Source organism: Salvia splendens, chromosome 5 (assembly GCF_004379255.2).
Source record: "Salvia splendens isolate huo1 chromosome 5, SspV2, whole genome shotgun sequence".
In the NCBI taxonomy this organism is placed as follows: Eukaryota; Viridiplantae; Streptophyta; class Magnoliopsida; order Lamiales; family Lamiaceae; genus Salvia; species Salvia splendens.
Window position 1 is genome coordinate 32,159,465 of NC_056036.1, and position 12,797 is coordinate 32,172,261.

The 12,797-nt window shown below is 42.9% G+C and overlaps 2 protein-coding genes across 2 annotated transcripts; both read right to left on the reverse strand.

Moving 5' to 3' along the window:
* Positions 1–4,452: 4,452 nt before the first annotated feature.
* On the reverse strand, positions 4,453–5,190 carry LOC121804121. The gene has a single exon (XM_042203662.1). The coding sequence runs from the start codon at positions 5,188–5,190 to the stop codon at positions 4,453–4,455; it is 738 nt and encodes a 245-aa protein (XP_042059596.1).
* A 213-nt stretch (positions 5,191–5,403) lies between these two features.
* On the reverse strand, positions 5,404–5,925 carry LOC121804122. Its single transcript, XM_042203663.1, has one exon. The coding sequence runs from the start codon at positions 5,923–5,925 to the stop codon at positions 5,404–5,406; it is 522 nt and encodes a 173-aa protein (XP_042059597.1).
* Between the last annotated feature and the right edge of the window lie 6,872 nt (positions 5,926–12,797).

The window sequence follows — 12,797 nt, forward strand, 5'->3', positions numbered from 1 at the left end:
TATTTCCCCACCTTATATCTCCAATCCAATTAAGAAGCCCCAACAAAATTTAATTGGAGCTCAACTAACCAAATCTTACCATCTAAATAAAAAAGGCCCAAAACTAAATCTTATTTTTCCTCAATCAAATAACAAGGCCCAAAATCCATAAAAAAAAAACAAAAGGCCCATACTATAATATATGTCAAAGCCCAATTTAATAAAAGAAACCCAAGTACCAAATTACTCCCCCTCTTCCTCGTCACTCTCTCTCTTTCCCCCCTCACCCTCTTCTTCTCTCTCTCGCTCGACACTTTGAAGGACCGATCTGGCGTCGCCTTCCACTCCGCTGTCGGCCGCTGCTCCCGGCACCGTCGCTGTTATGCGGTTCAACCTCCGCCGTGAAGGGTGCCGCCAACGGTCGGCCCCAGCGGCGATTCGCGCCGCTACTGCTGTGCAGTCGCCGCCGCCGTCAGACGCCAGCCCAGGCATCGCCTCCTCCGTCCGCTGCCTTCGTCGCCGGAGGGAGCTGCTGCCGTCGCTGCTGGGAGATGCTGCCGCCGCTGCCGGGTGGTGCTGCCTCCGGTCAGCCCCGATTCTGCCCCGATTTCACCCCGCGAGTTAAGTTCTTAATTTGATTTCGTGAGTTAAAGCTTGTTTCTTTAGTTTAGTTTGCTTCGATTCATTCGATTAGGAGATATATCGCAGATTGTGGCAACAGTAGGGGAAATATATATGGATGCAGTAGTATGCCATTGGAAATTTGGGTGGGAGAGGTGTATACCTTAAATTTGCAGATTTGCAACTGGACGGAACATGAACTCCCTCTCCTTAGTTCTCGATTTCTGACCGGAATAATTGAATAAGTTGATTTGAATTTCAAATCATGTAAAGTAGAGGAAGAAATTCAGTAGAGTTTACCTTGAATAGAAGTTGAAAGAGGACGTCTGGTTTCTTGATTGCAGAGAGTGAATATGAGGAAGAATGAACTAATTTGGTGATTAAATTAGGGGGAGAGGTGGTTAAAGATGTGGGAGAGATTTTAGGGAGAGAGGGGAACGTTTTTTTCTCCAACGTGGGGAAGGAGAGAATTTTAAAATCTGCTTTTTTTTTTATATATGTTGGATAAATTTGAATTTATTTAATATTTATTTGCAGATCACGGAGGGTGAATATCTCATCACGGAGCAGGAAATATCTGTGTAAAATCTTTAATTAAGATTAGAATTAAAGATATTTTATTTTAATTAGTTTAGCTTAATTCACAGCCCATTGTATTTTATTTTAAATTGTGCAGTACACAATTTATTAATCACGGACTGGACTATTATATTATTTATTTTATTTATCGGATCCAACATGGAATTGAGTCCAATAAATATTCCTCACGGAAAGGGAATTATTTAGATTCGCGATGTAACTTATTTCACGAATCTCAGTCCAACACCAATTAATTCACCACAATTAGATCACGGATCTTCGCAAAACAATAGCATTAAAACAAGTACTTTCGGGTTCACAAATTAGGGTTCAAAAAGTGGGGCGTTACATCCTACCACCCTTAACAGAAATTTCATCCCGAAATTTGCTACCCTCAAGTAAAGAGTTCTGGGTACAATTCCATCATTTTATCCTCATTCTCCCACGTGGCTTCTTCATGCCCATGATTTTCCCATAGCACTTTCACACAAGCAACAGGTTTATTCCTCACATTCTGGATCTTTCGGTCCAAAATAGATTGGGGTCTCTCTTCGTAACTCAAGTCTGGATTCAACACGACTTCCTCAAAACGGATCACATGTTTCGGGTCGAACATATATTTTCGTAACTGCGACACATGAAAAACGTTGTGCACATTACCAAGGTTTGGTGGTAGCGCCAATCGATATGCAACAGGGCCCACTCATTCGAGAATTTCGTAAGGTCTGATAAATCGCGGCTTCAATTTGTCCTTCACGCCAAATCGTGTTATCCCTTTTGACGGAGATACCTTCAAGAAAACTTTATCGCCAGCTTTAAATTGTAAGTCGGTTCGTCGGACATCCGCGTATGATTTCTGTCTGTCTTGAGCTTCTTTTATCCTCTCACGAATTTGTCGAACGATTCCCACCATCTCTTCAACTGCCTCAGGTCCCGAGTACTCTTCTCTCGCCAACTTCATCCCAGTAGAGCGGCGATCTACACTTTCTTCCGTATAATGCCTCGTACGGCGCCATCTTTATAGTTGCCTGAAAACTGTCGGTGTAGGCGAACTCAATCAGTGGTAGTGTTGCCTCCCAACTTCCTCCTCGGTCGAGTACCACGGCTCTCAACATATCCTCGAGAGTTTGGATCGTTCTTTCGGACTGTCCATCGGTTTGCGGGTGAAACGCTGTGCTGAAATTCAATTTGGTTCCAAGCTCCTTCTGTAGACTTACCCAAAATCCTGAGGTAAATTTTGGGTCACGGTCGGACGTGATAGTCACTGGGACTCCATGCAATCGAACTATCTCCCTTATGTAGATTTGAGCCAGTTTGTTGGACCCATAGCTTATGAGAATCGGTATGAAATGCGCACTCTTGGTAAGTCGATCTATAATTACCCAAATAGCGGTGCTCCCTTTTCCACCCAGGAATCTCTAGTGGTTGTAAATTCTCATACGGTCGTTGATGTAGAATCTTCATTTGCTGGCAGACTAGGCATCTTTCGACAAATGATGCTATGTCCCTCTTCATACCATTCCACCAAAAGGATTTCTTCAAATCTTGATACATTTTCGTACTTCCTGGGTGGGCGGTGTAAGGAGTTTCATGCGCTTCACTCATAACCTCATTTTTGAGCTCCGCGCAATCCGGCATGCATAATCTTCCTTCAAAAGTGAGGGCATTGTCGCCTTCTTCACTAAAATTCCCAGATTCACCGGTTCGCACTTTTACGCGAATCTCCTCCAACTTTGCATCCATCCGTTGTGCTGCAATAATTCTCGACCTCAGATCCGGTTCAACGGCTAAAGTGGCGATTCGTGCTTCCACTGTTTCAGGTGCTCTTACCACCTCCAAACACATCTTGCTGAACTCGCGAATCAGGCTTTCTTCCTTGGTGACAAAAGTAGCCAGCTGGGAATGATCTTTCCGGCTCAAAGCAACCGCCACTACATTTGCTTTACCGGGGTGATAATTGATGCCACAATCGTAGTCTTTCACCAACTCGAGCCATCTTCTTTGCCGCATATTCAAATCTTTCTGCTCGAAGAAATACTTCAGGCTTTTGTGGTCTGTAAAGATCTCACATCGAACTCCGTAGAGATGATGTCTCCAAATCTTTAAGGCGTGAACTACCGCTGCTAACTCCAAATCGTGGGTTGGATAGTTCAACTCGTGTGGCTTCAATTGTCAGGATGCATAAGCAATCACCTTGTTGTTTTGCATCAATACACATCCAAGTCCCACCTTTGAAGCATCCGTGTACACTACGTAGTTCACTCCAGGCTCTGGCACAGCTAGAATCGGTGCACTAGTTAGCTTCTCCTTCAATAGTTGAAAACTTGCCTCACACTCGGGGGTCCAATTGACTTTCACCCCCTTCTTGAGTTGTTGAGTCATGGGTCTCGCTATCTTGGAGAACCCCTCAATAAACCTTCGGTAGTATCCTGCCAAGCCTAGGAAACTCCGAATCTCGTTTGGTGTTGTAGGTGCTTTCCACCGTTGTACCGCCTCAACCTTAGCAGGATCCACTCGAATTCCCTCTGCCGTCACGATATGACCAAGGAAATTTACTTCCTTAAGCCAAAATTCGCACTTGGTGAATTTAGCATACAATTTCTCACTCCTCAACGTCTCCAAGGTAATTCGCAGGTGCTCTTCGTGTTCCTTCTCATTCCTCGAGTAAACGAGTACATCATCTATGAATACCAAAACGAATTTATCCAAGTATGGGTGGAATACTCGGTTCATCAAATCCATGAATACGGCAGGTGCATTCGTCAGTCCAAATGGCATTACCACGAACTCATAGTGACCATATCTTGTGCGAAAAGTAGTCTTCGGTATGTCCTCTCTTCGGACCCTCAATTGATGGTATCCGGACCTCAAGTCCATCTTTGAGAACACACCGGCTCCCCGAAGTTGATCGAATAAGTCATCTATTCTCGGCAGTGGATATTTGTTCTTGAGAGTCATCTTGTTCAATTCTCTATAATCGATGCACATTCTCATCGATCCATCTTTCTTCCTCACAAAAGCACAGGCGCGCCCCACGGTGACACACTGGGTCTAATGAAACCTAAATCCATTAGCTCTTGAAGTTGTATCTTGAGTTCCTCTAACTCCTTAGGTGCCATTCGATATGGAGCCTTAGACACTGGTGCCGACCCTGGCTCTAGGTCGATCGTGAACTCCAATTGTCGATCTGGCAGTGGGCCAGGTAAAGCTTCAGGAAAGACGTCTGGAAATTCTCGTACCACAGCGACATCCTCCACTTTCCTTTCCTCCTTCTCATCTCCTTGTAGATAGACCAGATAGGCAGGGCGCCCTTTTCTTAACATCGTAGTGGCTTGCAGTGCGGAGATGATAGACATTTTTTCTATTCATCGTGGTTCCATGATACACGATTGGTTCCTTTCTAGGGGCTTGTAATGTTATTTGTCTCTCCTTACATCGTATCGTCGCAAAATTCGCAGCCAACCAATCCCTTCCTAAGATCACATCGACATCCTTCATGGCCATAACTCGTAGGTTGTGCGCGACTAGCCTAAGTTCTCCCATGGAAATTTCTACGTTCGAGCATGTCCGTGAAATCTCTACTACCCCTCCCACTGGTGAGGTCACCATCATCTTATGTTCAGATTTATAAGCAGGCAAACTTAATGTGTCCACACATAGTTTTGATATGAAATAATGCGATGCACCCGTATCAACCAACACAACAATAGGTGTATCGAGGAGTTCGCCCATACCTGCCAAATTTCCACTCTCGTGATTCCCTTGTTCAGTCTTGGGTTGTCTATAACTCAGCGCATATGCTCTAGCCTGGGAGGGTAGTCTCGGACGGTGAGGTTGTTGTTGTCGCGGGGGTTGATCACGATTTATCCTTGGTCCCGCCGGTGGTGCCCTCGTTTGCAGACGAAATCCTTGGTTGTTCGGCCTTGAACCCGTCCCCACGTTCTTGCTCGGGCACTCTCTAGAGAAGTGACCATTTCCACCACAGTTAAAGCACTTGGTGGTGTTCTGCATCCTACACTCTCCGAAATGGTACTTGGAGCACACATTGCATTGGGGTGGTCTGGGTCGGAAGTCGCCCCTTTGACTCGGTGTAGCCTGTACTCCCCTATACTTTGGTTGGTTTTGGGTGTACTAGTATCTCTTATTTTCATAGGGAGCCTTATTTTCAACCTACTTTCTCTTCTCCCGAGAATAATGTGGTGGAGGCAGTGCCAGTGTAGTGTTTCACATCGCCCTCTCCTTGGGCATAGCTTCCTCCACGTCTAGCACTCGGGTCAATGATCCAGCGCATGTAAGTATTCCACGACTGGCTAATGCCATCTTTATCTCATGCCTTAGACTCTCACGGAACCTTTCGGCCAGTTTATACTCAGTGTCAACTTGTTCAGGTGCATACTGGGTTATATCGCAGAGCGTGCGATCATATTCCGTCACCGACATGCGTCCTTGGGTTAAGTTGTAAAACTCAGCCGCCTTTGCTTTTCGGTAGCTCGTTGATACGTACTTGATATATATCTCCTCTTTAAAGTTCTCCCAAGTCATTCTACCCACTTGATCTCGTGGCGTAGTCTTCATCTTGGTATCCCACCAGATGTCGGCTGACCCATAGGTCACACAAGTCATTCGTTCCTCATTGTTGCACATCAGAACATTGATAATACGCTCCAAAGCGCATATCCAAGTCTCGGCCTTTGCTGGCTCTCCTATCCCATCGAAGATAGGAGGATTTTGCTTTAGCAAAACCATTCAATATGCCATTCTGGCTTAGGTGGAGGAGGTGATGGTGATGGTGCTTGCACGCGTTTCTCCTTTCGATTATTTCCCATTTTAGTTGATTCAATTTCGCCACTTGCTGGACGATTTTCTCTCGTCTACGACCTTCGTTCGTATATCATAATCTATCAGGGTGCTCGTATTTTCATTCCAATACTATCGTACAGTGATGATCTCATGCGACGACCTTAATATTCCGACTCTAAGTTGTTATCCGTATATCCCTTGATCAAACCACTTACATAAATTCTGAGCCGTGAAACGTGATCATTTGGTGTACACGGCTTCTCTCAACTTTTGTTTCTCAAGACCTAATGTCTGGTATGGCGTAACATTCGATTCTTTGGCTGCTTGCTACAACTAAGCATAGATGCGTAAATATTCGACTCTGCGTGTTGCTGGTGTATCATTTTGTATGTGTCTCTTGAAACTTATTCCTCATATGTGTTTGCAGAGATCGAGCCATTGTCTTTCTTGAGAGTCTTGTATCAAGAATTTGGAAATCTACTTAACAGTCTTACTTGGATCAGAACGGGTTTCAACATGAGGAGCACTATTGACATTGCCCTTGATTAGAATGGCTCCGAAAATGACTCAAGAGGAACAAGAATGAGTCACTACTTTCATTAAAAAGAAACAGTGATGCATCACTTGCAAATTGCAGGTCAATCAAAGGTTTTAAATGCACGAAAAGAATACCATTGTCAAGGAGCTTCATAGAAAGAAATTTATGAGAATCCAAGTAAGTACTGTCAATTAAATTCGTCCATTCTAGCTACAAAGGTAGCACTCCGTCATTTTCCGAAGATAATAGATGCGTTCTCGAAAACTCTAGATCCTAAGTCAAGATTCTTGGTGTCGTTAAAGCAATTAACTGTCCTTGAAGATCACATCTTCATACTGTTTTTGGCATGCCATAGCGGTCATTCTCATTAGAACATGGTAATAACCCTCCTGGCCTTAACGTGTCATAAGGGTTGTCTTATTTGTAACGCGTCGTCGCATTAACATGTTATGCACGATTGCATTCGCTTTATCTGATGGCAGGCACAATTTCTCATCGTTGTAAGGATACATCACCTAACATTTCTTCTTGTCCTGATCTCGTTAGAAATTTCCTTTCGTTTTGTCCTTATCATCCCGGGAAAACAATAGGCAGCTATAATAATACCTCTAGTTCGAAGTATATGTTTTCGTTTGTCCCATCACTCAGGAAAGTGATGTTGTAGTTATCAGTTTACAACTATGTTCGAGCACGTTCAGCCTAGCATACTTCTTAGGCACTCTATGTTTTCCAGACATAGTTCATAGTCTCATACTTCAACATATATTCGATCGTTTCTTAATTCAAGCTTGATATGGATTCTACGTTTGCAACGAAGTTCAAAATTCCACATTTCACCTTCATAATGATTCTATACGATACCTCGTACTTCATCAATCATGAATTATCATCACATAAAACGTCATTCATATATTACGCAGTCAAACATGTTTGTCCATATAAACCATTTGGCATTCCATAGCATTTCATCCAGCGTATATTAATATTTAAAATAGTAACTCAATCAATCCATCGTCCATGGAATCACATTTCGTAAATCATACAGTTCATGGACATCTTTATCACAATCACAAAATTGTAACTTTGCACTCATCATGCTTTGCATTCACAGTTTCGTAATCATGCAATTTCGACCACATAGGCATAAAAATAATAATTTGCCGCTCAAGTAATCAACATGTATGTCATTCAAGTTAAATTCGCAGCTCAGACATGTAATAACAAATCTCCGCCTCAAGCATGCGATTCATATTCACACTTCAATATTTACCACATTCAACACCTTCAATCACATACTCCCATAGTGTCTCACGTCTCATATGACCACATCATTTTCCAAAAGCCATAGCATTTACTTTAAATTTCCAATAGGCCCAAACTTGCCATTTTCTCAAGGAACCATTTTTCCATCGGATTTCAAAAATTTCAGTAATTCATTTCAAAAGTCGTCAAAATATTCTTACCTCTTCTTTCGTGGTTGGGCGTGACGAGTCGTGGTATTGAGCCTTCGACGTTTAACACTTTAGTCTATCGATACAAGGGTAGACTACAACTCAAAAAGGCTCTTGGGTCCAGAGCGGAAAGAAACTGAGGCTCTGATACCAAACTGTCACGACCGTCCTTTTAGGGTTAATAAATACGGGCGATCGTGATTAAAAATATTAAATAAACAGACGAAAAGAATTAGGGTTTCAATCACAAGTTGGACCAACAATTAATATCCCAATAAATAACCAAGAGTTTGATATTATCCAACAAGAAATTCAAAATCCATTATCCTAATAATTAACGTTGTCGGCCCAAATATAACATAATTAAACGAAACGACACAGCGGAAACGACCAAGAGAAAGAGTGACGCCATGTGTGAAGACACAACGGCACTCAAGGTTCAAAGACAATAATAATCTCTTAAATTCACTTGCTCAACACCACCACATCCTCGTCGCCGCTCAACCTGCACATAGGGAAAACACATGCAGGGCTGAGTACTATGAAATATACTCAGTGGGCTCATGCCGAAAATATTTTCAATCAAAATATCATTTATCATGCCAAACATAAGTAACCATCGGGGTTTAGCTTTAGAAAGGCCCGGGGCACTCAAAATCATTTCCCATTGTAAAAGTCGACTGATCAGTCATTTTCCCATAGACGTTAGCCATATCTGCCAATACATGACTTGGAATGTGGCCACAAACCAAGCCACTAGACCGGCCAGCCCGTACGCTAGCACACGATCTACCATAGGTGTACACTAGTCCAAGTAGGGTTTGCGGCCCTACGAGGACCCAAATTCGATTTATATAACAATGGCACATAGCCATATCTGATAGGCACGTTAAAACACAAATCACGGCATGATAAATACAGTTTCATTTCCATCGATAAAATATTTAGGACGTTGTCCTTATTTAAAAGAAAGCCCACCTTGAGTACTTAATCCGAAATTATTTTCTTTCCTTTGCGATCACGATTCCCTTGCGAGATATCACCTTTAGAATTAAAATAACACATAAATCAACACACTTTCCAAATAAATAAATGCATGCACCATAAGCGAAGTTATTTATCTCAGTTTTTGATTATTCGGCGGCCGCTTACGCCCTTAATTCCTCCGTTAGCTCCTCGTATTTTTCTCCACGATATCGAAATAAAAATTCCCAAAATTAATAAGAAGTAATTAAATTATCGCAAGCATTTTCCCCTCGATCTATATTTATTTCGGACTTAGGATATAATTATTCATTCGTTGAAATATTCTGGAATTAATTAAATAATTCGCCACTATTAATTATCGGCCCAAGGATTTAATTAAAAGTCTCAAGTTTAATTATTTCCCCACCTTATATCTCCAATCCAATTAAGAAGCCCCAACAAAATTTAATTGGAGCTCAACTAACCAAATCTTACCATCTAAATAAAAAAGGCCCAAAACTAAATCTTATTTTTCCTCAATCAAATAACAAGGCCCAAAACTAAATCTTATTTTTCCTCAATCAAATAACAAGGCCCAAAATCCATAAAAAAAAACAAAAGGCCCATACTATAATATATGTCAAAGCCCAATTTAATAAAAGAAACCCAAGTACCAAATTACTCCCCCTCTTCCTCGTCACTCTCTCTCTTTCCCCCCTCACCCTCTTCTTCTCTCTCTCGCTCGACACTTTGAAGGACCGATCTGGCGTCGCCTTCCACTCCGCCGTCGGCCGCTGCTCCCGGCACCGTCGCTGTTGTGCGGTTCAACCTCCGCCGTGAAGGGTGCCGCCAACGGTCGGCCCCAGCGGCGATTCGCGCCACTACTGCTGTGCAGTCGCCGCCGCCGTCAGACGCCAGCCCAGGCATCGCCTCCTCCGTCCGCTGCCTTCGTCGCCAGAGGGAGCTGCTGCCGTCGCTGCTGGGAGATGCTGCCGCCGCTGCCGGGTGGTGCTGCCTCCGGTCAGCCCCGATTCCGCCCCGATTTCACCCCGCGAGTTAAGTTCTTAATTTGATTTCGTGAGTTAAAGCTTGTTTCTTTAGTTTAGTTTGCTTCGATTCATTCGATTAGGAGATATATCGCAGATTGTGGCAACAGTAGGGGAAATATATATGGATGCAGTAGTATGCCATTGGAAATTTGGGTGGGAGAGGTGTATACCTTAAATTTGCAGATTTGCAACTGGACGGAACATGAACTCCCTCTCCTTAGTTCTCGATTTCTGACCGGAATAATTGAATAAGTTGATTTGAATTTCAAATCATGTAAAGTAGAGGAAGAAATTCAGTATAGTTTACCTTGAATAGAAGTTGAAAGAGGACGTCTGGTTTCTTGATTGCAGAGAGTGAATATGAGGAAGAATGAACTAATTTGGTGATTAAATTAGGGGGAGAGGTGGTTAAAGATGTGGGAGAGATTTTAGGGAGAGAGGGGAACGTTTTTTTCTCCAACGTGGGGAAGGAGAGAATTTTAAAATCTGCTTTTTTTTATATATGTTGGATAAATTTGAATTTATTTAATATTTATTTGCAGATCACGGAGGGTGAATATCTCATCACGGAGCAGGAAATATCTGTGTAAAATCTTTAATTAAGATTAGAATTAAAGATATTTTATTTTAATTAGTTTAGCTTAATTCACAGCCCATTGTATTTTATTTTAAATTGTGCAGTACACAATTTATTAATCACGGACTGGACTATTATAGTATTTATTTTATTTATCGGATCCAACATGGAATTGAGTCCAATAAATATTCCTCACGGAATGGGAATTATTTAGATTCGCGATGTAACTTATTTCACGAATCTCAGTCCAACACCAATTAATTCACCACAATTAGATCACGGATCTTCGCAAAACAATAGCATTAAAACAAGTACTTTCGGGTTCACAAATTAGGGTTCAAAAAGTGGGGCGTTACATCCTACCACCCTTAACAGAAATTTCGTCCCGAAATTTGCTACCCTCAAGTAAAGAGTTCTGGGTACAATTCCATCATTTTATCCTCATTCTCCCACGTGGCTTCTTCATGCCCATGATTTTCCCATAGCACTTTCACACAAGCAACAGGTTTATTCCTCACATTCTGGATCTTTCGGTCCAAAATAGATTGGGGTCTCTCTTCGTAACTCAAGTCTGGATTCAACACGACTTCCTCAAAACGGATCACATGTTTCGGGTCGAACATATATTTTCGTAATTGCGACACATGGAAAACGTTGTGCACATTTCCAAGGTTTGGTGGTAGCGCCAATCTATATGCAACAGGGCCCACTCCTTCGAGAATTTCGTAAGGTCCGATAAATCGCAATTTGCCCTTGACGCCAAATCGTGTTATCCCTTTTGACGGAGATACCTTCAAGAAAACTTTATCGCCAGCTTGAAATTGTAAGTCGGTTCGTCGGACATCCGCGTATGATTTCTGTCTGTCTTGAGCTTCTTTTATCCTCTCACGAATTTGTCGAACGATTCCCACCATCTCTTCAACTGCCTCAGGTCCGAGTACTCTTCTCTCGCCAACTTCATCCCAGTAGAGCGGCGATCTACACTTTCTTCCGTATAATGCCTCGTACGGCGCCATCTTTATAGTTGCCTGAAAACTGTCGGTGTAGGCGAACTCAATCAGTGGTAGTGTTGCCTCCCAACTTCCTCCTCGGTCGAGTACCACGGCTCTCAACATATCCTCGAGAGTTTGGATTGTTCTTTCGGACTGTCCATCGGTTTGCGGGTGAAACGCTGTACTGAAATTCAATTTGGTTCCAAGCTCCTTCTGTAGACTTACCCAAAATCCTGAGGTAAATTTCGGGTCACGGTCGGACGTGATAGTCACTGGGACTCCATGCAATCGAACTATCTCCCTTATGTAGATTTGAGCCAGTTTGTTGGACCCATAGCTTATGAGAATCGGTATGAAATGTGCACTCTTGGTAAGTCGATCTATAATTACCCAAATAGCGGTGCTCCCTTTTCCACACAGGAATCTCTAGTGGTTGTAACTTCTCATACGTCGTTGATGTAGAATCTTCACTTGCTGGCAGACTAGGCATCTTTCGACAAATGATGCTATGTCCCTCTTCATACCATTCCACCAAAAGGATTTCTTCAAATCTTGATACATTTTCGTACTTCCTGGGTGGGCGGTGTAAGGAGTTTCATGCGCTTCACTCATAACCTCGTTTTTGAGCTCCGCGCAATCCGGCATGCATAATCTTCCTTCAAAAGTGAGGGCATTGTCGCCTTCTTCACTAAAATTCCCAGATTCACCGGTTCGCACTTTTACGCGAATCTCCTCCAACTTTGCATCCATCCGTTGTGCTGCAATAATTCTCGACCTCAGATCCGGTTCAACGGCTAAAGTGGCGATTCGTGCTTCCACTGTTTCAGGTGCTCTTACCACCTCCAAACACATCTTGCTGAACTCGCGAATCAGGCTTTCTTCCTTGGTGACAAAAGTAGCCAGCTGGGAATGATCTTTCCGGCTCAAAGCATCCGCCACTACATTTGCTTTGCCGGGGTGATAATTGATGCCACAATCGTAGTCTTTCACCAACTCGAGCCATCTTCTTTGCCGCATATTCAAATCTTTCTGCTCGAAGAAATACTTCAGGCTTTTGTGGTCTGTAAAGATCTCACATCGAACTCCGTAGAGATGATGTCTCCAAATCTTTAAGGCGTGAACTACCGCTGCTAACTCCAAATCGTGGGTTGGATAGTTCAACTCGTGTGGCTTCAATTGTCGGGATGCATAAGCAATCACCTTGTTGTTTTGCATCAATACACATCCAAGTCCCACCTTTGAAGC